This window comes from Myotis myotis, unplaced genomic scaffold (genome assembly GCF_014108235.1).
Source record: "Myotis myotis isolate mMyoMyo1 unplaced genomic scaffold, mMyoMyo1.p scaffold_m19_p_15, whole genome shotgun sequence".
Taxonomy (NCBI): Eukaryota; Metazoa; Chordata; class Mammalia; order Chiroptera; family Vespertilionidae; genus Myotis; species Myotis myotis.
The window spans coordinates 16,808,136-16,832,339 of record NW_023416319.1 but is presented as its reverse complement, the minus strand read 5'-3'; the positions used below and the strand labels follow the sequence as shown (position 1 = coordinate 16,832,339).

The 24,204-nt window shown below is 51.1% G+C and overlaps 1 protein-coding gene and 1 long non-coding RNA gene across 7 annotated transcripts; one reads left to right on the top strand and one right to left on the bottom strand.

Moving 5' to 3' along the window:
* The first annotated feature begins 47 nt into the window (after nt 1-47).
* On the top strand, nt 48-6,444 carry LOC118669823. The gene is made up of 3 exons (XR_004972145.1): nt 48-236; nt 341-596; nt 5,355-6,444. It is a non-coding gene; the product is annotated as an uncharacterized LOC118669823 (long non-coding RNA).
* On the bottom strand, nt 4,627-24,204 carry KCNIP2 (potassium voltage-gated channel interacting protein 2). Of its 6 annotated transcripts, none has more exons than XM_036336221.1 (11): nt 23,857-24,204; nt 8,506-8,601; nt 7,405-7,458; nt 6,647-6,771; nt 6,160-6,229; nt 5,890-5,960; nt 5,660-5,767; nt 5,384-5,488; nt 5,188-5,250; nt 4,849-4,912; nt 4,627-4,736 (listed from the first exon to the last, which is right to left on the bottom strand). In XM_036336221.1, the coding sequence occupies exons 1-10, from the start codon at nt 23,927-23,929 to the stop codon at nt 4,865-4,867; spliced, it is 813 nt and encodes a 270-aa protein (XP_036192114.1). In that variant the 5' UTR covers nt 23,930-24,204; the 3' UTR covers nt 4,627-4,736; nt 4,849-4,864. The 6 variants fall into 6 exon arrangements, with proteins under 6 accessions (XP_036192114.1, XP_036192116.1, XP_036192117.1 ...); XM_036336222.1 differs by having other exon boundaries at nt 4,633-4,745; XM_036336223.1 differs by lacking the exon at nt 8,506-8,601 and having other exon boundaries at nt 7,405-7,503.

Here is a 24,204-nt window from a genome sequence, read left to right as displayed (position 1 = left end):
CAGCAGGATGTACCACTGACGGTCGCCACCCTCCAGGACGAGCCGGGCGCCCAGGGACGGACCAGCACCCCACCCCAGGAAAGGCAATGTGGGAGGGGGCTGCAGCCGACGGGGCAATTGGGAAAAGGGGAAAGAGAGCTGTTTACTCTCTCAGTGCGCAGGCGCGGGCGCGAAGCCTCTGGTTCTTAAAGACGCAGGAGGGCACTGACCTACTTCTATTGGGGTTCTTCTCAGAGGTGGGTTCATGGCGACGGCCTGACACAGGCTCGGTTCTGCGAAGACCACACTTCACGGCGCTCAGCTAACCCCTGTGTCTTGAATCATTTTCCTCTACCCCCAGCTTGGCGCTAACCCCTTGGAAAGATCCGATCATTCGTTCCTTCATTCCGCAGACACCTACGGAGCTCGCCGCGCGCTGGGTGCTGGGCTCTCGGGCCACTGTGAGCTCACAGCACAGTAGCGGAGACAAAGTACACACACAGTCCCCATACAGAGTGCAGAGAAGGGGCTGATGGCATCCTCTCTGGGGGAGAGGCAGTGACCGTGATGGTTCTGTTTTGAGTTGGATGTTAAAGGATGAGAAGGAGTTAGCCAGAGTGAGTACTGAAGGAGGGAGGAGAACGCCCCAGGCAAAAGGAACAGAGTACAAATGTAGGGAAGGGTGAAAGGCGGGGGGGGGGGGGGGGGGGGGGGCGGGGGGCGGGCCTTAGGAATGGGGAGCGAGCGTGAATTGTGAGAAGTGAGATCCCTTGGGCCTCAACATAAACTTCAGTTCCTTGGGGAAGCCTTCCCTTCGCCCTAGGCGGGCCTGGATCCCCTCGCTGTGTGTTCTCAGAGCTCCCTGTAGCCCTGTCAGAATGCACTTGACATTATGTAGAGAGATCTGTCCCAAGGTGGGAAGTATAAATGTGGAATAAGCATCTCAGTCTCATTCGGATTACTAAGGCTTGGTATTGTCCATCTTCCACTTGAGTTTCATATTTGACGCCTCCGGTGGTAGCTCAACTTGTAGCTCTAAGGGCTCTTACAGCCCATGTTCTTTTTATTCCGGGAGTGTTGAGATTGGGGTTAAGGGCAGGCATTTTCTTAGGGGGTTTCCTGTGATAACAAAAAAATTTGGGAGTCATAAGCAGCTTCCGTGGATATTGTGATCACTTGGGGGACCTGGGACTGTCATTCCAGCTGACCCCAGCCTTTAGTCTCCTGACACTTTACTCTTTGCCGCACACCTCACACCATGATATCTGCTAGCAAGTCAGTAGCCAGTTTCCTCTCTCCACAGTCCAGACTCTGGGGTCTGTGGCCCAGGCAAGATCCACTTTCCATATCTGTATCTCTCAAACTTGAAGGGCAGTTCTTGCTACACACTTTCTCTCCATACCACACCTACAATAGGAATTAAAATTTAATAGGCCTGTGATAAATATTTGTGGGTAAATGAAATAGGGCCCTGCTCTCACGGAGTGTACATTCTAGTTGAGGAAACAGGCCATAATAAATTCAATACATTCACAGGAACTCAGTTTGTGATAAGTAATAGGAACGGAAGAAATTGATAAAAAGTAGCCACCACAAGGAGGGGCTACTTTAGTGGAGGAATAAGCAGTGATCCAGGTGAGTAATGACAGGGGCTTCGGCTAGGGGACAGCAGTGGAGATAGAGAGGCGGTACACCTTTGGTGGTTGATTAAAAGGGGGTAAGAGGGAGAGGGAGGGAGAGGAAGAAATGAAGAATTCTCAACTAGATGAGCAACCAGGTGGATGGTGTCATTTACTGAAATGGGGAAGACTTGGAAGGCATGAATCAAAGTTCCATTTTGAACATGTTAAGTTTGAACATTTCAGGTCCACATGAATATGTCAAATAGATAATTCTGGAGCTATGAACTCAGGAGTCCTCTGCATATAAATGAAGCCATGGGGTTTACTGTGATTTGGAGAAGAGGCTCAAGTCTGAGCTGTGGGGCCCAATGTTGTTTAGAATTCCAGTTGAGAAGGATGAGTCTGCAGGGGAGGGGTCAGAAGGGTCATCCAGAAATGTAAGAGAAAAACCAGGAAGTATAAAATACTGGAAGGCAGGAAAGGATGGTGTTTTGAGATGGAGCAGCTGACAACATTCAGAGTCTGACCAATGGCTAGAAAAAAATCAGAATGCCAACCTGTTTTTTTCTGGTTCCCATTGGTGTGGTCTGGTTCTGGGGCACTTCCTACCTCACTAGAAATGCTCAGCTCAGACTTCAACTTCCCTTAAACATGGATTTACCCTAAAATATAGAAAATGTTTCCAAACCTAACCCAGTTAGATACACACACACACACACACCATGCTCATTCATCCAATCACACAATTATTGAGTGCCTATTATTTGCCAGGCCTTGAGGATAAGATAGTGAGATGGGGGGAACCTAGTCCAGGCACTCAAGGAGCCCTCAAGAGTTTACAGTGCATCAAAGAAGACAATCACCCAAATATATAGTTATAAACTGAGAGGTGCCATGAAGGAAAAGTATAGGGCACCATGAGAGCCTGTCAGTGTCACCTTGTTTAAATTATGCATGATGCACAGCATCCATCTTTCACACACAAATCTCTACTGTGCCACAAGGCCACCCTGAAGAGACTTGGGGGACTGAGTCTAGTCTCAATCCTCCTATAAATGTGCCTGTTTCCTCTTCTCTACAATGGAAGGCTGAAAGGTAGACTGGATCACAGGTTCTTAACTTAGGGCCCGTGGATGGGCTTCAGGGATACACAAATGAATGGGAAAATGTGCATTGTTTTTCCTTCTGGACAGTAAACCCATAGCTTTCATCAGATCCTTCAGAGGTGTTGTGACCCAAAGAAACCCAAGGACCTAAGGATTAGATAATTGTGTGATGTGAGCCAGGACAGATGACAAAATGATGCACTTTGGAACTATTTGTTTCTTGGGTACCATACCCTTCCCTTGACCTTGTCAGTGTGTAGAGTAATAGAATAGAAGGCCTGATCCCTCTTCTATGGATGGTTAAGCTTAGTAACTATATGAAGGTACCTTAGAGAAAGAATGGGAGGAATCTACCATTGGTGGCTACTCTCCTGGAACAAAACAAAAAAAGGTTCCCAGCCCACAAAGGAAGTCTCTATTACCCTAGTGTCACCTGCCCTGGGTCCACTCCATCAGATCCATTCTTGGCTGGAGTATAGACACAAATGTATGTGCATATTGGAGGCAAGGTTGGGATGTTTACACAATGCAGTTTTCATTTGAAACTAAAGGGAATGCTCCCCCTCAAAAGAAAGCACTTTGAGATTAACTGATGTCTGTGAATTAGAAATTCTTGATTCAACTTGTAATAATGTCTAGACAAAAGACAGTTGGTTTGGCACAGTCTTTTGGACATTAATATCCTGTCTCTTCCTTGTCTCCTCTAAGAGGAGAGATTCCCATGGGTGCTCTCTGAGGTCAGGGAGGTTTCCAACCCTTCCAGAACCTGTGCCTTGATTTCCTGTCAATGGTTGGCCAGACTATGGGAAAGAGAGGCACTTTCTTTGGGATCTAATAGGTTTCAGATACATGAGTTAGAGGTATGTGTGGGGTAGGAGGGACAAAAAGGCAGAGACAGAAGCCTGTGCATAGCCATTGTGTTTTATTGGATCTGGTGTATTTCTTATTTTACAAAATATACAGAGGAGCCAAAAATGCGAAGCAGTCAACAGTGTTCTGATGGGAAAGGGAGCTTCCCAGGGGCCCTTCCCCTCAAATCCTAGCTAATGGGACAAGCAGGTATATTAAGGGGTGGCAGCATGGCAGGGGTGCTGTTGATGATATGGGACCTGGTTCCTGTGATTCCTGACTTCTAGGTGTGTTCAGGGGCATCTCTGGGTAGTGTTAATTGAGCAAGAGGCGACACTAGATAGGAATTGGGGGGGCTATCTGGAGGGTTGAACTAAAGCCTGGGTAGATCAAAGATTCTAATGAATGCCCCCCACATTGGGTGTAGATGCTATGCCTGCCTCCCTCCTTCCCTTTTCTTCCAATGCATCCACTGGGTGGTCCCTAACTCACTCCATACTGGTAGGCTGAACCTTTGGCAGGAATCAGCCGGGACATCTCCCAGCCATATTCTTCTGCTGCCACCATACAAACAGGAAGGAAGGAGAGAGAAAAATTCTAGGGATGAGCCAGACTTCACGATCCCAGGATCTCTTGGCATACTGAACATGGTATGGAAAATTTCTGGGGTGTTTCTAAGGAGCCAAGGTCTTCTAAAGAGCCTGGAAACTCATATTCTGGTGGCAGACCTGTGGAGCTCAGAGTCATAGCCTTAGCTCTCACCATCTCTAGGCCTTTCTGCTTTACACTCCAGCTACTTCCTAGAACTTAACCACCTCCTGAAGCCTGAGAGTTCTCCCTTGTCCCTCTCCTAGGGAGCTCTCTGAGGCCCTGGTCTGAAAGGCCAATCAGTGCCAAGGATAGAGCAACCTGTCTGAGAAGGGAGTCTTAAGGAAAATGTTTACGATATCAGGGATGGGCAAAGCACCATAACAGGAGAAATTTTGTCTAGTGTTGGGTTTCTAGAGTGGGGTTGGAGGTGGAGAACCACTTAATTCCTTCAGCAGGGGCATCCTCAGCACGGTCAGGGAGGGAGTGGGAGCTGTTGGGAATTGGGAATACCAGCTGATACACTCTGCCCACTCCCTGGCTCCTTCGGCTCCAATGATCTGAACCACTGAATTCCCAGGCTCTTGGATTCCTACAGGCCCTAGGGCAGGTATAGGGTGAGAAGAGAGCTAGGAAGAGAAAGATGAGGTCCAACTGGACTAGGGCTAGAGGATGCCCCTCCTCCCCCCCCCAGAACAACTGACCCCCTCTCCTGGTGAGCTAGATGACATTGTCAAAGAGCTGCATGGACCTCATGATGTTCTCATCCTTTATCCATGGTGTGAGAGAGGCAGGTTGGAGAAAGAAAGAAAAAGAGCTTGTCAGAGGCAGGGAGAGACACTGAGTCATAAATGGGGACATTCAGAAACAGAGAGGCAACGAGGAGGAGACACCCAGAGAGACCAGAGGTGAAGAATGGCAGGCCTCCCCCAGTTGTGAAGGAACAGGATTGGGAGTGGGGGTGAGTTCAGGAGCCTTCTCCTATATTATTGAGTTAGGCCCTGAGTCCAGACCAGGGAAATGTGGAGGGTGGGGACCTGTACCTTTTGACAAGATTCAATGAATTCCTCAATGGTCACCACGCCATCCTTATTCCTGTCCATCTTCTGCAAAAAGGTAATTGGGAGGGAGAACAGGATGGATGGCAGGAGAGAGGCAGGCAGAATTCAGGCAAGTTCCCTACTGGGACCTCACCTTCTCTTCACTCCAGGACCCTCCAGCCTACCCAGTCCCAAGCACCTGGAAGAAGCTCTCCACATGTTCCCTTGGGGCCTCCTCTCGGAGTGCAGGATACGTATACTTGCCCATCATGTCATAGATGGACTTCATGATATCAAGCATTTCCTGTTAGACCAAGAAAAAAAAAAAGGATCTCTCTTCAGAGCCTCTAGCCTCCAAACCAGGAGGCCTAGGCCCTAGGCAGGCAACACCCTGCTGGTGATGCCTATGTGGGTCACATTTCCTTCCTGTGGGCCTTTTACACCTCCCCTCCAGCTCTTCAGTTGTCGTGCATACCTCCTTGGTGATGCAGCCGTCCTTGTTGAGGTCATACAGGTTGAAGGCCCAGTTCAGCCTGTCATCTATGGTTCCCCGAAGAATCACTGACAAACCAGCCACAAAGTCCTGGGAAGGAGGCAGGGGGAGACATGTCTTTAGATCCTTTTACCCAACCTCCTCTCTGGGTTTGGCCCATACATTCTGGCCCTGAAGCCCTAGGCCTCCCTGGCCCACCTCCTCCAGCTTACCTCAAAATTGACTGAGCCATCATGGTTGGTGTCAAAGGCATTGAAGAGAAAAGTGGCATATGTGCTAGAGTCTGCAGAATACGTGGGGATCAGTAAGTGTGACTTCCGGACAGGGATGGGGGAAGCACCATAACAGGAAGCAGAGGGCTTCCTATCTCTATGGGATTCCCCAAACACCTCTTATCATTGGCATTCCCAGCCCCTCCAGAACCCTCTCCCCCACTCAGCCTAGAGATGAACAGCTGCTTCCTTGCAGGCCTGTCCCCTCACCTCCTTGAGGAAAGAACTGGGAGTAAATCTGCTTGAAGTTCTCCTCACTGACAATTCCGCTGGGACATTCCTGGGGAGGGGGGAGACCAAACTGAAGACAGAGACAAACCCCCTTCTACTTACTCTTCTTCCAGACCCCGCTCTCCTCCATGCCCAGAGATTCCCAGGCAAGGACAAAATCTTCATGTCTCCCAGAGGCTCAGCATGCAGCTTTTCTAATGGGAGGCAAGACTTCTCCCAGGACATAAATAAAATAAAATAAATAAAATATAAGCACAGAACTAACCTGACAGTCTGGTCTGCCCATCTCAAACAGACCAGAACTCCGGCTAGAAGTTCGGCCTGGGAGGGGAGGAGGAGGGGGTTCTCCTTGCGCCTCCCCTTCCCTCTCACACCCCAAAGCCAGGCCACCTTTCCGAGAAGTCCTGGATAGGCCCCGCCCCTCCTGTCCCACCCCCTCACCCAGTTTGGCTGGCCTTGCACTCACGTTCTTGAAGCCTCGGTACAGGACCTGCAATTCTTTGCGAGTGAACTTGGTTTGCTCTTGCAGCTGCTCCAGACCCTCGGGCCGGTGACACACAGTGGACAGTTCAAAGTCATCCTCCACGCTGTCTGCGAGGGTTAGGGGGGACGAGGGGAGGGAGAGCCGAGCCTCAGGCCCGGTCCCCACAACCCTTCTTCAAAATCACGGACCCATACATCCCCCTTATCTCCAACTCCAGAGACCAGCCTGCCAGTTCACTGGACCCCACGCCAAGGACATGAAGGCAAGGAGAGAAGACACTGGTCAGCTTCGAGGTCTATCAGCCCAAGGCCAGTGCCTGGTCCCAGAGCCAGGGATCCGACCCGTCTCAGGCCCCTGGGCCCTTGGTTCCTGGTTGGAGGGAAAAGCCCCAAGCCCATCTTCATCCCAGAAGGGGTTGGAGTAGTAAAGACAGGTTCAAGCTCTGGGACTTCCCACACCAACTGAGATCTGTCCAGTCCCAGGCTTGCCTTTTTCCAGATCCTTCCTTCCTACCAAACCCCGCCTACCCCAGCCATGCCTGAGCCATGCCCCGCCCAGCTCCAGCCAAGCCCCATCCAGACCCCACCCCTGCCTCCGCCCTAGGTAAATCTTAGCCAGAGCCCCACCCTCGGCCCCATCTCAGTACCCTCCCAGCCCCCAACATCCAGTCCCCAGGCAAATATCCCCACCCCGTGCTCCCGAAGCCCCCCGCCCCCGCCCCCACCAGGAGAGTAAGTCACCTGGGTCCAGCGGGCGGGGTCTGTGGGGGCGTAGGGAGGCTGGGGCAGCTAATGCTGAAGGGAGCGAACTGTCACCGAGAAAGCTGAAGACCCGGCCAACTGCAAACACACACCTCACTCCTCACACTCACTGCAAATCTCACAGACCTGCGTGTTACAGTGCGCACACCCCAGCCCCGCACGCAAAAGCACACATGACGAACGGGCACAGACTCACGAAATGGACCCCACGCACACGTGCCTGTCCTTTTTCCAAATCGATCCCCACGTGGGATCAGGAATCAAACAAACACTCTCAAATCACCACAAGACGGGCCTTTAGAGCTTGCAGAATGCAGCACGATCCTAGGCCCTGGACAAGGCCCCACTGAAGAAACAGGCCTAAGACAAAGGGAACCAGGCTGCCACTGGAAAACCCAAGCATCCTGGCATCTGCGGAAGGAGCACTCCATTCGCATGGGCGACAGACATCTTGACAACCAACGCATGCCCAGGGACGCGACAGGAGGCCCGAGTCGCAGACAACTCAGCTAAGCCAGGCACAGACCTGCACAGCCGCTGCCACTTTAGCCACAGCGCTCGGCTCACGCCTCAGCACCACACACCGGCCACGCCCACACAGGCCCCGCCCACAAGCAGGCACCTCCCACCGACACTCAGGCCACGCCCCCAAGCTGGCCACACCCACAACCAGTTTCTTCTGAAAGAGGTAGCGACGCTTGCTGCTCACTCCTGTGCCAGCCAGCGCCCACCCTACCGACACTTGGAGACACACACACACACACACACACACACACCCGCTCCCCACACACCGTCCCATCCCACACTGGACACACACACACACACACACACACACCCGCTCCCCACACACCGTCCCATCCCACACTGGACACACACACACACAAACACACACACACACCCGCTCCCCACACACCGTCCCATCCCACACTGGACACACACACACACACACACCCCCGCTCCCCACACACCGTCCCATCCCACACTGGACACACACACACACACACACACACACCCGCTCCCCACACACCGTCCCATCCCACACAACAGACCCCGCCCCGGAAGTACAGGAGCAGCACTTGCTTTCACTGACTGAGGGCAGGGCTTGGGGCCCGCAGCATGGCAGCAGCTGGAGGAACCGCTGCTTCAGCGCTTTTTTAGTAGGCCCTGGAGGGTGGCCTGGGAAGAGAGAAGACCCCAGGAAGGCACATTAACCCCCACTGCCCCTCCGTTCCCTTTCCCACCATCAAAAATTAACCCCGGTTGGGGGCGGGTGTTGGGGGAGAATTAAGAGGAGATGGCGAGGGTAGCTGGGGCTGGGTTAGAGGAGCCGAGTGGGTTTCAGAGGCATGGAAAACCCACTGAGGCCGCTCGGGCACCTTGCATAATGGGATGCAGCCGAGGACTGCGAGGCAGCCGGGGGAAAGTAGCACTGGCTTCAGTGTCCGCTGACCCAGTGCCCTTGCCTCCAGTGTTATGGCTGAACCTCTGAGGGTGATGTCCAACCCAAGGATTGCCTGGGTAGGAACTCCTCTCTCTCACACACACATTCAGACAGGCATGTATAGTGACACATAGAATGATAAATCACAGAGTAATGGATGCCATACAGTGACAACCTGATACCCAGTAACTCACACCCAATGGCCTAATTAAGCAGGCTTCAACACACACACACACACACACACACACACTGACCTAAAATTCCTTAATACAAACATAAACAAATGTGACCTAGGAAAACATATACATGAGGACCTCTACAGGCCATCTTACTACACACAGCATGATCAAACCACACAAAACACACAATGACCCGGGACATCATGACACAATGTGTTATCGACACACTAAGACCTTAAAATATTATACCACATATCAAGGTCACAATGTCCCATATCCATTATCATATTGTGATTTATGTGCCCATGGCACCCAGATACCTAAGACTGCACCTCACCTACAGAATCCCTGTCTGTCCTGGATATGCCCACCTTTCTGTTCTACAGCTCCTCATTCCAAGGCACCAAATCTTCCTACCAGTGGAACAGCGTTTCTCATCAGCTGACTCATCCACCCTGAAAGCATCCCTGCCCAGTCCTTTCTAGTATGGCTAACTCTTTGAAGGGGAAATGATAGCAAACTTGGAGGCAATAACAGAACTTAAGGTAAGTATTTTGGTGTAAGGTGGGGCTATCTAGAGCCCACTGGTCACCATTCGTCTCCCTTCCTCTCATTTACACGCATGTCCTACAGCTCTAATTGCATCCTCAGGCGACCCTCCACATTCATGTGTGCCTGTCTGCCAACTGCACCCACCTCCAGACGCCAGGGCCAGAGTCCACAGGTCCTGGTGCAGACACCGAGGACCCCAACGTCCTTTGGTTGTCGGTTACTTGGGCATCCCAGCTCCCACACGGGCCCTGCCCTCCCAAGTCAGTCCCCATCTTCAGGAGGTAAGTGCTCAGAGTCATGGCCTTCTCCTCCTCCAATATGTCCTCTCTCCCTCCTCCGCAGCAGGAGCTATGGAGAGGTGGGAGGGAGGGAGTGGGTCGGGTGGGGGATCGATGGCAGCCTGGCCCCTGGCCCAGGACTCCATTAGCCTGGACTTTGGTTTCCCGAAGCCGGATTGCACCTGGGGACTTTGGTGGTAGAGTTGCCACCAGGCAGGGGAGGTGGGGATGGGGGCAGGGACTCCCGCCCTCTTCCAACCACCACCTCTTAGCACATCCTCCTTACCTGCTCCCAGGACTCAATCTCCTCCCTCTAGGCTCCTCTGAAGGTAGAAAGAGAAAGGGGCTGCCTTCAGCCTAAGGGATGCTGGGTTCCCGAGATGACCCCTCTTCCCACTAAATAGTCTAAAGGGGGTGGCAAGTTAGAGCCCAACTGATTTCATCTTTTTAAAACTGGATGAACCCTAGTTCATCTAGGACCAATTCCTGTTCCCCACCCCATCCCAATAAATGCAGCAGAGGATGGAGTTTTGGGCTCTTACTGAACACTAGAGCAGGCAATGCATGGACCTTCCTTTTCTCCCTAGCTCCTTCCACATCTCCCCTGCAGTCCTCCTATCATGGTTCTTGCTTGTTTTCCCATTCCTGGTGGAATTGGGGAACAGCCATGCTATGAAGCTGCACAGCTCTTGCTGTAAAGAGGAGGCAGAGGCCAAAACACTCTGGTGGAGGCAGAATATGTCCCCTCCCTACCTCCATTATCACTCTCCCCACTTGACTTTGGGGTGGAGTGGAAAATTGACCTCCCACCCCCAGTGTCTGCACCCTGGAGACCATTCTGCCATTGGATCCTGAAAGGATATGGGGCTTAGGAAGCAGGGTCCCAGTCTGACCCACCCCTCACCCTCCTGTCAGAGCTGACCTGTGAATGTTTCATTCACAGTGTTCCTTCTCCTGTCACTCCAGAGCCCATCCCCATCCTAAGTCTTGGGTATAGAACTGTTATATTATCAGGAAACTCTGGGAACAGCCACACCCACAATCTGATACCTAAAGAGGCTCAGCACATACCCTGTCCTCTCAGGCACAGTCACATCTACCATCTGACAAAGCCACATACTCTGTCACTTTGACACATTAAATCACATCCCTGTCACAATACACAGGCTTACATAGTCACACTTTTGTCCTTTCTCATCACACACATGAACACACACAATCATATCCCCTGTATCTGTCACCCACTGAGTCCACAAACACTCTGTTACCTATACCTGCAAGGATAGAGGTGTGGGAATCACACATCTTCAGAGCCGTTGTGGACCCCTGACCCCAAAAGGGACTCCCCAGAAGTCTAGTGTTACGTCAGGATTCCCGGAACCTCCTTCTTCTACCCCAGATACCCCTGCTTATCTCTAGCCCTCTCCTCCTATCTCCCAGACTTCCCTCATCTCCAAACTCCAGTCCTCCTGCACTGCACCCCTTAGCATTTCTCAAACACCTGTCCACTGGTCTTTTCTCTTCACCTCCCAGTCCTCCAGATTCCCTCCTTACCTCCCCTAGATGCCCCACCACAGAGTTCCCGTCTGTACCTCTCCCAGATGTCCTGTTCCCCAAGCATCCCTCCTCACCTCCCGGAGATGCCCTATCCCATCACTAACCTGCTCACTCCTCCTCCCAGTCACAAAAGTCAGAGTAGCCCCTCCCCAATGCTACAGGCGCTGTCCCTCCAGCCAGCAGCCCAGAGCTGCCCAGGCCCCTGGGTTACCTTCCAAGGAGACAGGCTCAAAGAGGCCAAACTGCTCCAGGACCTTGACAAACAGAGCGAGGACCACAAGCACGGCGACCATCTCCAGCCCTTCCAGGTTCATGGTGGGCCTGGGGCATGGTCAGCAGGCCTGCCAGCCCTACTCACACCACCTCCCCCTCAGGCTCCCCATGGAGAGTAGGACTGCCGGCAGCCTCCCTCCCCTTCTTCTTCCCTGGATCTCCTCCCTCTCCCCACCTCCCTCACCCCGCCCCTGCCCCACTGGCCTCTCAGCCACAGCTTCTTCCTCTTCACAGGCCACTTCAGCCTCTAGATTGGCATCTTCTTGGGAGCTTTTGGTGTGAAGGATATGGGCCAGGCCAGGTCAGAGGAGGGATACAGTGACCTAACTCTGTCCCCAGGACAGCTTCCCCCAGACACCCTGTGGCTACTCTGTGCCAAAGGGAGGGGGAAGAAAGAGGAGCTGTCTTTAGGGAGAAGGCAGGGAAGGGCAGTGTGAGAAATTATGAGTAAGTAATAGATGTATGGGTCAGAATATGTTATGGGTGTCTGGGTGTTTTCTGGTGTGTATATTCCTGTGTTTGTCTGTATGGAGAATATGTGTCTGTGTGCTTACACCTGATTGTGCACCTATCTATTAGGTGTGTGTCTTGTGTCTAGGGGTATGTGACCTGGGTGTCTATGGTGTGTGTGAGAGAATGTATTGAAATATTTCTGAGTGTGTATGGGTGTAAGTGTCTGTGTTTTAGTAGACTTACGGGCTGTGGGTCTGAGGACTGGTAATATGGATGTGTCCTATAATTAGGAGTACAGGTCTCTGGTGGTTGTGTAATTGTATCTGCATGGAACTGTATGAGAATATAAGAGGGAAGAAAGCAGTGACCTCTCCCGCCCAGAGGACACTACCAGCATCGATTGCGGTTGCCATGGAGACAGTGGGGGTTGGGGCAAAGCGTTCTCTTCCCACTGGCCACAGACAGGAAAATTGAGGCCCAGGGAGGGAGAATTAGGTCCAATAGCCTGGGCAGGAAAAAAGTCTGCAAGGATAGAGGCCTTAGCCTTATCAGGACCTTTTTGGGAGGAGACTTATTGCATCTGCCTTTGGGACCAAGAGACTCAGTTTCTTGGGAGAGTAGGAGGGACTGTGCTCTTCTCTTCCTCCTGACTGGGGCTCCCTAAGCCCTGCCTGCTCCTAGGGAACCATTACTGAGCAGATGGAGAAGCCCAGGGTAGAAGAGAAATCTGAACCCGCCCAGGGCACCACCCCCACTGCACCCCTGGAACATTCCTGGAACTCCTCCCCCATCTTCCCAGCTCCTTCGGGGTCAGTGGCGGTGGTGAGTGTAGGGGTGGGGAGAGGCCTGCAGAGCCAGAAGACTAGGGCTGCTGAGTTACTGCACAGCTGAGTAACACTGAGCACTCACTGTGTGCCTGACAGAGCTCTATGTGCTTACAGACACTATCATGCTGAGTTTTCAGTATCAGAGCCTCAATTTTACACCAGTCTGACTGTGAGCCTGCTGCACTCTAAACCACCACACTCCACTGGCTCCCTTAGACAGCCTGCCCACCGAGGAGGCCCAGCTTAGGATGATGGACCCCAGAGGAAGCCCTCTTTCGGGGTCCAGCTCTGGAATGAGTGTGTGACTGAGCCCCAGTTGTGGGGTGGGAGCTGGTCCCACCACTCCATTTGATCACTGATCTGTAGTTCTACAGCCCACCACTGGGGGTCAGGCCATATCTTACCCCTTTGGCTTTCCCCGCAGCCCAACATCCCAGGAAGGTGTTGAAAGGAGGGAAGGAGGGTAGCACCCCAGGCTTGATCCTCTGCTTTCCCTCCTCTCCTCCCCCAAGAAGAAGTCAACTCAGGGACTGCTTTCAGGTTCTCACACTTTAGAGATTACAGATTAACAGGTGAAACCAGCAAACATCTTCCTGTCACAGTCCAAATTCCACATCTGGCATTTAATACCCTCCCCTTACCCTCCTCAGCAGATCTCTTTTTCTTTCAGCCATTTGGCCTCCTCACCGTCTCCCAAATACACCAAACTCGGTGCTCTCTCTGTGCCTTTGCTCCTACTATTCCCTCTGCCTGGAATGCCCTCCCTCCTGCTCTCCTTCCACACAGTTCTTACCTACCCTTCCCTTCAAAGCCTCCAGCCCTCAGCGGACTCTCAGATACCTGAATTTCTACTGAACTCAATGTTGGGCCCTCAAAACTCAGCACCTAATTCTGGAATATATTAGTGGGAACAATAAAAGGAGGCAGTCTAGCATACTAGGTAATTGTTAGGTTTGATCGAACAATTGAATCAATACCCCTCCCTGGGGAACTGGCTTTTCAGGCCATTTCACTACGGACACTCCCTTTGCTTAGACCACATTTCACTTGCTGCAACCACATTCCATTATCTCCCCTCCGGGTATGCACAAAGAAGTCTCCGGCCAGAAAAAAGCCCGCCAAAAGTCCTTTAAAAGCCGCTGACTCCTGTCACTGGGTGCTAGAGCCATCAGGCTCAGCCACCTGGTGTGCGGATGAGTGAATAAATTCGTGATCCCTCACCCTTGGGGCCTCTGCATTCCTCCTTTGGCGACCTAACAGTAATAGCATGGGCCAACGTGCCAGACTGGGTTCAATTCCCAGCTTTGCCACTTAATTTAATTTGCAATTAAATGAGCAAGTTCTTAACCTTTGTGTGCCTCAGTTTCCCATCTCATGTTTGCGGTTGGAGTAAATGAATTAAACTCCTGGCACACAGTAAGTGCTGAAGTGTTTGTGACCATCATTTATTTATTTATTCCTCGCCTGAGGGTATTTTTCCACTGATTTTTAAAATATACTTTTATTGATTTCCGAGAGGGAGAGAGTGATAGAAACATCAATGATGAGAGAGACTCATTGACTGGCTGCCTCTTGCCCATCTCCTACTGGGGATCAAGCCCACAACTGGGGCATGTGCCCTTGACCAAAATCGAACCTGGGATGCTTCAGTCTGCAGGCTGATGCTCTATCCACTGAGCAAAACCAGCAAGGGCTACATTAATTTTTAGAGAGAGGGAAAGACAGGGAGAAACATCGATGTGAGAGAAACACATCCATTGGTTGCCTCCGGCATGGGCCCCCGACCAGGACCTGGGCTGGGGCGGAGTCTGCAACTGAGGTACATGCCCTGGATGGAATTGAAACCAGGACCCTTTGGTCCACAGGCCGATGCTCTATACACTGCACCAAACTGACTAAGGCTGTGACTGTTATTAATAACATGCCACTCCCCCCTTATATTTCTATAGCTCTTAACAATGCACAAACTGTTTCCACATTGTTCTCTCAGTGGCTTCTCATGACAACCCCATGAGGTAGGCAGAGTGATTAGTGTTGTGCCCTTTTTATTGATGAATTAAACAAGGCCAGGAGAGATAAAAGGACTTGCTCAAAGTCACCTAGTTAAATGATGCAGATTTGAACCCAGATATTACTGGATCAAACCTGCTTCCTCAACTAAATTCCAAGTTCCTATTGGGTGAGGATGTTAAAAAAAATTGTATAGACAAATTGAATGCCAGGCTCTGAGTCGGTGCCTGTGAAACAAAGATGAACTCTGGCTCCCACTGGGCAGGGAGAGACAGCTCACTGAGAGAACTACAAGCCATCTATTCATCCAGAAACTATTTGTTGCCCTAACCGGTTTGGCTCAGTGAATAGAGCGTCAGCCTGCGGACTCAAGGGTCCCAGGTTTGGCTCAGTGAATAGAGCGTCAGCCTGCGGACTCAAGGGTCCCAGGTTCGATTCCGGTCAAGGGCATGTACCTTGGTTGAGGGCACATCCCCAGTAGGGAGTGTGCAAGAGGCAGCTGATTGATGTTTCTCTCTCATCGATGTTTCTAACTCTCTATCCCTCTCCCTTCTTCTCTGTAAAAAATAAATAAATAAAATATATTTAAAAAAAATATATTTGTTGCATGCCCACTACATGGTAGGAACTGTTCTAGGCAAACCATGAAATGAGCTATAGTAAAAACTTTCTAAGTGGGAGGCCAGGCAAAACTTGGAGAGGTTATTTTTTGAGCTGACTCTTAAAGGATGGCTACAATGTCAAAGGACCACCATAACAAAGGGATCATTTATTGAGCACATTTTGTGTCCTGGATACTTTGCATATATTACCTCACTTAGTCCTCATAATAAACCTGATAGATAAGGTCTATTATTCCCGTGTTTAGTTTATAGCTGGCATGGTTAGAGTGAGTAGTAGCATACCTATTTTGTAGATGAAAGAATTGGGGCTCAGAGAAGTGATTTTCCCAAGATAGCACAGATGATAAGGGATAGATGAAAACTTGAACCAGGCCCTGGACAGTGTTGCTCAGTTGGTTGAGCATTGTCCCATGCACTGAGAGATCACGGGTTCAATTTCCAGTCTGGGCACATGCCCAGGTTGCAGGCTTGATCCCCAGTAGGGGGCTTGCGGGAGGCAACTGATCAATGTTTCTCCCTCTCCATTCCTCTCTCTCTCTAAAGTCAATGAAACAACAGGAACAAGACAGAGATGCCCACTCTCACCACTCCTGTTCGACATAGTACTGGAAGTATTAGCCATTGCGATTAGACAAGAAGAAGAAATAAAAGGCATCCAAACTGGAAATGAAGAAGTAAAACTGTCCTTATTCACAGATGACATGATATTGTACATAAAAAACCCTAAAGACTCCATCAAAAAACTATTAGACTTAATAAATGAATTCAGCAATGTAGCAGGATACAAAATTAATGCCAAGAAATCTATGGCATTTCTATACACCAATAATGAACTTACAGAAAGAGAGATTGAAAAAGCAATCCCATTTACCATCACACCAAAAAAATTAAGATACCTAGGAATAAACTTAACTAAAGAGGTAAAAGACCTCTACTCAGAAAACTACAGGACGTTGAAAAGAGATAGAGGAAGGCATAAACAGATGGAAGAACATACCATGTTCTTGGATTGGTAGAATCAACATCATTAAAATGTCCATACTACCCAAAGCAATCTATAGATTCAATGCACTCCCCATTAAAATACCAATGACGTATTTCACAGACCTAGAACAAACTCTCCAAAAATTCATCTGGAATAAAAAAAATACCCCAAATAGCTGCAGTGACCCTGAGAAAGAAGAACAAAGTAGGTGGGATCTCAATACCAGATATCAAGCTGTATTACAAAGCCACTGTTCTCAAAACTTCCTGGTACTGGCACAAGAACAGACATATAGATCAATGGAATAGAATAGAGAACCCAGAAATCAACCCGAACCAATACGCTCAATTAATATTTGACAAATGAGGCAAGAACATACAATGGAGTCAAGACAGTCTCTTCAATAAATGGTGCTGGGGAAATTGGACAGATACATGCAAAAAAATGAAACTAGACCACCAACTTACACCATACACAAAAATAAACTCAAAATGGATAAAGGACTTAAATGTAAGACGGGAAACCATAAAAATACTAGAGGAATCCAAAGGCAACAAAATCTCAGACATATGCCAAAGCAATTTCTTCACCGATACATCTCCTAGGCAATGGTCAGCAAACTGCGGCTCGCGAGCCACATGCGGCTCTTTGGCCCCTTCAGTGTGGCTCTTCCACAAAATACCGGCTCTTCCACAAAATGCCGACTTCTGTACATGGGCCACGAAGTTTCAATCGCACTGTACGTGCGCGCCCGCACGTGGTATTTTGTGGAAGAGCCACACTAAAGGGGCCAAAGAGCCGCATGTGGTGCACGAGCCGGGGTTTGCCGACCATGGTCCTAGGGCATTGGAAACTAAAGAGAAAATAAAGTCAATGAAACAAAATGAAACACTTGAACCAGAACAAATGATCTGCCAGCTCCCACAGGCTGTCTCTCCAATGCATGTGGATATGGCAAGCAATCCTGGATGACTGTAGCTTTGTCACCCAGGAGCTAAAAGTGATAAAACAAAAGGGTCGGAGTCCATGGAGCCTTGAATGCCAAGCCAGACTATTTGGATTGAAAGAGTTAGTACAGCATCATCTCCCTGACCTCTGACGCTGACTCACAGATGGACAGGTTGACAACCTTGCAGCCAATTGCCCTGTCCCTGACCTTCTACTTTCCTCTCTCACTCCCACCCTCAACCTTTAGAGACCTTGACTTAGCCTTGACCCAGCCTTACAGGGACTCAAGGTCCTACATCAATCAGGCCTCTGGTGGGAGGGTCTGTGAGAAGTGAAAGAGCGAGTCGTTTTTCAGGTTCTCCCTTCTCCCTGCCCAGAGATCTCTCAAGTCCATGGGTCCTGTGAGAAACCTGCCCAGATGTGTCCTCCGCTAGCACCTCTAGCATCCTCTAGTTCTTTATTCAAAGGAGTGGAGTCTTTTTAAAAAATATGTTTTTATTGATTTTTAATTTTTAATGTTTTTGTTTTGTTTTGTTTTTTTGTTTTTTTGTTAATTCTCACCCGAGGATATTTTTCCATTGATTTTTAGAGAGAGTGTAAGGGAGAGGGAAAGACGGCGTGAGAGAAATATCGAGACACATCGATTGGTTGGGGCCAGGGATTGAGCCTGCAACTCAGGTATGTGCCCTTGACTGGAATCGAACCCAGGACTCCTCAATCTGCAGGCCGATGCTCTCCCCATTGAGCCAAACCGGCTAGGGCTTATTGATTTTGGAGAGAGAGAAATGGAGAGGGAGAGAGAGAGAGAGAAATATCATTGTGAGAGAGAAACAGATTGGCCGCCTCCTGAACGTCCCCCCGGGGATCAAGCTCAAAACTCAGGCATGTGTCCTAACCCTGAATCGAACCACTGACACCCCAGCGCACAGGACAACACCCAACCACTGAGCCACACCAGCCAGAGCAAAGAAGTGAAGTCTTAATGGAAGTGCTTCAGACAGAGTGAAGGCTCACGGGAAAACTTTCTTGAAGCATTAGGTGGGCCCTCCCTGGTTCTCTCAAATCTCAGCAGAGATACTCCTATCATTTAGTCATTCAGACCTAATGGGGGCACCCACCCTATGTTTCTGTCCCACTTTCTCCATCCTTCCTCCTCCAGTGAAGATTCCAGCCAGTGAAGACCCCAGGCATTCTCTCTCAGTGCCCGGCTCCACTCTATCCCAGCCAGGCCAGAAGACACAGCAGCCAGAAGACACAGCAGCCCCCAGCTGTATCAGGTGATTAATGAACTCTAGGCCTTTGGGCTATTTTGGGGCCTGGAAGTCATGTCTATGATTGAGAATTGGCCCTGCCAGGCTCTAGCCATCTGTCACCAAAGACAGGCCCAAGCAGTGGGCTTGGGGGATGCATGCTCCCCAAGCAACTTCTAAGTATGACTCTGGCTCAGCCCCATCTCCCCTCCTTCTGAGGAGCACAAGGCAAGGAGAGGCCTGCCTGTGCTCCAGGGGCTCAAGTGGATACCATGGAGAGAGCCAGAGAACTACAGGTTCCAGAATGCCCCAGGGTTAGGTTGTTTCGGCCTCCCTGGGGCCAGAGGGGAGGGGATGCTGGGTTTTCCAGGCAGCCCTAAGGAAACCCAAGGGCAAGTGTGTACAAATAGCAGTGCCAACATAAGATGTCCATAATCCCCATATCATAAATTCCACAAATCCCACACCAAAGTACAATCTTGAGAAGGCTGCACAACTCATGTAGTGTGACTCAGGAACCCCCAACCCAACTCTAAAGCATAAAACTCGAGTACAGGCAGTTCCACTGTCACAGAATCCCAGGGATATGCAACCGCAGGGACACAGCCCCAGCGGGTTCACAACCTCACTGATGCATGCACAACCCCCTCAGTACGACTCAGAGAGACAAAACAGTGACATGTAATCCTTATGCCACACAAGTTTACCCACCCCGTCATGCATGAGCTCACTAGCCGAGTTCATGTTGGTCCAGTCCTACCTGAGATGTTTTTCCTCTGGACACTCACCCCAGTCATCTTACGATCCCATTAAACTAAACAATCCAGTAAAGGGCTGTGCTTTCCCCCTGCTCTGCTGCAAGCTTCTTCCTTTTATCCCTGTGAGGTGTCTTGCCTCCTACACTCACCTGCTTGAAGCCCCCTCCTCTGCCCTCAATGAGAAGCCCTGCCCGCTCCTCTACCATGGGGAGGGACCATGATGCCCCTGTCCTTTCCTCCTTGAGGACCCCTATCTCCTCCACCTCCTCGGTAAGGAACCCTGTCATGGGTACTGCCCTTTAACCCCCCGCCCCTTTTTTTGGGAGGGATCCTGCTCCCTCCACCTGTGAGGGGCCCTTTCCCTCCCCACCCTTGTAAAGCTTCATCCCACTTCGCTCACTTTTTGAGGGGTCCAGCCCCTTCCTCCCTTCCTCATACCTGGCGACAGCGACCCAGTCACCAGCTGGTAGAGGGATCGTGCTGCCTGCCCCAATGGGCTCCTGCACCTGCGGGGGCAACGGCTCATGATTCCGCTGAGAGCACAGTGGCCAAGCTCCGCCCCCAAGGCCCGGGGTGGTTGGGTCTCCGCCTTGTGGGCCCTGCGTGGGCGGCGCGGGAGGGCCGGACCCGCAGGACCAGGACCTCAGACAGCAGCGCCTCATTCCACTCCAGGTCTTCTCCGGACCGCACGAGGGGAACTCGCCCTAGCCCTACCCCAGCATCTAGAGCACTGGACCCCAAAGTTCCTAGAGCCCCCTAGACTGAGGCTGAAGCGGAGGGGGCACGGGGGGGGGGGGAGGGAGGGGGGCGGGACAGCGCGGACTCTCTTCATAGCCTTCTTTGGGAACATTTTCTGGATTTCTGCTGGGGAAGAGGCGCACCCACGGGTTTCGAAAAAGGAGTTGTGGGTAAATGAACCTTATCTTTTACTGCCCTTCTTCAGCCCTTCCTCTGCTTGTCACACCCTCCTCTTCGTATTTTGGCAGAGATATGAAGGGGTAAGAGGTGAGAGGACACGGTTGTCATGGCAACTTCCCACACTTCCATACTTCCTGGACCAATGGGAGAGAGAGCAGAAGGGAGGAGGAGCTGGCCAGTGTATTGGGCAAAGAAGAGGTGGCAGGGATGTGCCCCTACCGATCTCTCTCCTGGCTCCCAATTCCTTCCTCTCATGACTGTTTGTTTTGTGTCCCTCTGTCCCAGCAGGTCCACAGATTCTCCCATCATACACTGACTGCCAGCCAAATGCATTGGGAGAAGCCCCCCTTTTTATAATATATATATATATATATATATATATATATATATATATATATATATATATATATATATATATATAAATTTCAGAGAGGCAGGGAATGAGAGAGCTAGAATCATCAATGATGAGAGAGAATCATTGATCAGCTGCCTCCTGCACGCCCCCTCCTGGGGATCGAGCCTGCAACCCTGGCATGTGCCCTGACGGGGAATTGAACAGTGACCGCCTGGTTCATAGGTCCACGCTCAACCACTGAGCCACCCCGGCAGGGGGAGAAGCCCCCTCTTCTCAGTCCGAGTCCTGACCTCTTTCCTGAATTCACTCACATCCGGCTTTACCCAAAGTAAACCCTTTTCTTACCCACTATGCTTTCAAACTGCTGGGACAGAAGGGACATAATTCCACTCCTCTCGACTGGCATCCCGTATTTTTGTTTGAAAATCTTACGTTTACAAGGCAAGAGTCGCCGCCGAACTCCATGCAAATCTTGCCCTTTGATTTGGTAACATCACATACAGAATCAGCTCCGCAAGCATAGCTCCTTCAATACCACACGGGGGCGCCCCAGTCCGGGGAACAATATTTATGGCCATTAGGACGCGATTCCGGAGATCCCAGGCCCAGCGACTGGAGCTCTGGCCTTGGCCAGCCAGGTGCATATTCTCTCATCTTTTCCAGTTCTTCCTTTGTTTCCAGCTGGCAAAGGACCGCCATTGATCATTGATTTTTCCCACCCCGCCTCACTGCCAAGCGGCCCTGCCAGGCTGGTAAGACCAGGGGTGTTAGATGCGGGGCGGGGTGACTCTCACTCCCTCCACCCCCCAAAAGTCTTCTCGGTCTGCACAGGGAAGGTACTTTGGGAGGACGCGGCCGCACCTCTCCCCTGAACGTTCTTCAGTACCGTGGACAACGACTCCCCTTCAGGTTCTGCTCAGGCATCTCTGAGTGCCCAGCGCTTTAACACAGGGGGCATTCCAACCCCATTTGTCTTCTGCTATAAAATAAGGCCTCCTTCGCAAGGAGAGATCCTGGTAGTCCTATTTCTCTTTCACAGCCCTGTGTAGAACTTTCTACAGAGAGGATGCTCATGACACAGAACATGATTCTTGATGCTTGCCAACATTTGACCTTTCTCTTTCCCTTGGGAGGCCGGCAGGCAGGAGGTAGTATTCCCCATTTCACAGATGAGAAAAGTGAGGCTCAGAGAGAGGAAAAACTCACACGTACCTGGTATTCACATTTCCATTCCTGCACCTTCTAATGAAAGTGCTTCCCCACCGTCACCCAATCAATCTCTGATTCACACAGCCAAGTGAGGTGGGGACGCTTCCATTATAGGGAGGATCAATTAAAACAGGAAGCAACACTGACTAATGTGGTGCTAATAAGGGCCCTGGGCCCTTACTACGCTCAAGGATCCTGAGATGAGGACAGCACAGAGCAGAAATAGACAGCGGGACCTTTGGATTCCATCCAGATCTGAGGCACATCTAGGGCACATCTGGGGCCTGCCTGAGTGGGCTTCCCTCTTGGGAGTCTGAGCATAGGAACTAGGACCTTCGAGGCTTAGTGAGTCGGAAAGACACATTCTAGTCCTCTACCCTGTCCCCAAGTCTTAACCTCATTTCCATCAGGACAGACAAGGATCACAGCCTCCTTTCACCTCCCCAACTTGTTTCACACACAGAGGAGACAGTTTCCCTCCTCATTTTCTGTTAGAGGGTTTGAGCAGGCTGCACAATGAGAGACAGAAACGCACACGTACATGGAAATGTACACAAGTTGTCACCCACACAAACACATGGATCTGCCTCCCAAACCCAGGAATGTGCACAGGCACAGAGGTACTGGTTTCACATACCCCCCCAGTGTGGGAGAGAGAGGGTATGTGGGCAGCAAAGTGGTTTGGGGGACAGTTATAAAGGGAGGCCACGCGGCACCTCCCAGGCCTAGAGCTTCTTTCTATCTCTGGGTCTAGAGGGAGGCAAGAGAGTGCGTTTCCCTTTGGGTTTGGGTGAAGTTCTGGGAGGGCTGTAGGGTATCGAATGAGCTTCAGTTATAAGAATGATCTCTGAGTACTTTATGGGCGGTGGGGTGGGACCTGACCCAGCACTAACCAAAGCCCAGGGACAGGGGCCAGATGCTGCTCCTAGGAGCCAGGCTGGGTAGCTAGGACACTAGAGTCCCTCCTGGGTCCACCTGGGCTACTTGTGGAAAACCTGGGGAAAACAGTGGTGTGTACTGAAGATCTCCTTGTGCACCAGGAAGCTAGAGAAGCAGCCAGGGTAAGACGTGTCATAGACACTCACAAAGCCCCACTAAAGACACCACCACATGAAAGTGCACAATCAGTATCAAATGTCACTATAACCCACTTAGTCTCACGATCACAAAACACAACACAACCCACTTTAACAAAGGCTTGCCCCAGGAAGTTCACAACATCTTACAAAGAGACATACCACCATAAAGTGAAGCCCTGACACTAATGGTAGTCACATGCGACTTCATACAGGATCACACACTCAAAGCACAGAGTTGCACACAGAACAGAAACACATGGTCAAAGAACTTCATTAGTACACTCAGGATACTACATAACCTCACTCAAACATCTGACGAGATCATACAATCCCACAGCCACATACAATCATGCTCACCCTGGCTGTCACCAAGCCCAGGGCACATGGCAACCAGCTGTGGGAGGCATATATATATATATATACATACACACACACATACACACACACACACACACACATACACACAAAAAATGACAGGCACTCACGCACCTCCCACCAGAACCCTCCTGCCTTGTCTCCCCACCTGCCCACCGACTCTCCCCACCCCCAGCCATCCCCCCTCCCTCCGCCCCCGTAGGACCCAAGGCTTTGAACCTGTGTCCAGGGGCCCAGAACAGCCAGGAGGTGCCTGGAAATGGGGCAGAGTGTGGGTAAGGGCTTGGCAGGGTCAGAGGCTTAAGGGTTTGGAGGAATGGAATCTACCCTCCCTCCCACGAGCCCCGATCCACCGACTCACCAGTGAGCTGGTCATAGGATCCGTCCAGGTCTCGGGAATCGGACAAACTCTCCTTGCGACCCTGGCCCCGCATGGCCCCCGGCGACCCCCTCCCGTCCCGCCTGGGCTGTGGGAGGGGGCGCCGGGTGGCTGGGATAGGGCGCTCACACGGCGCCCCCTGGCGGCGAAGGGGCTGGGGGCCAGGAGAGTCTGGGGACCGGGAGGGGTCTAGAGCCCACCCAGGGGTCCTGGGGCAGGAGCGGAAGGGAGGCTTGGGCAGTAGGTGAGCGCAGAGCCTGAGGCAGAGCAGAGCTGAGCGCGGAGCCGGAGCCAGCCGCCTCTTTCCTCCCGCCCCCTCCCCGCGGCTGT

Excerpts from the sequence above, each read along its gene's own strand:
- KCNIP2 (XM_036336221.1), bottom strand. The coding sequence starts at position 23,929 with ATGCGGGGCCAGGGTCGCAAGGAGAGTTTGTCCGATTCCCGAGACCTG. Across the intron at positions 8,602-23,856 it reads ATCCTATGACCAGCTCACTG|GCCACCCTCCAGGGCCTACT; the intron begins GTGAGTCGGTGG and ends CTCTCTTCCCAG. Across the intron at positions 5,489-5,659 it reads ACGGCTGCATCACCAAGGAG|GAAATGCTTGATATCATGAA; the intron begins GTATGCACGACA and ends TTGGTCTAACAG.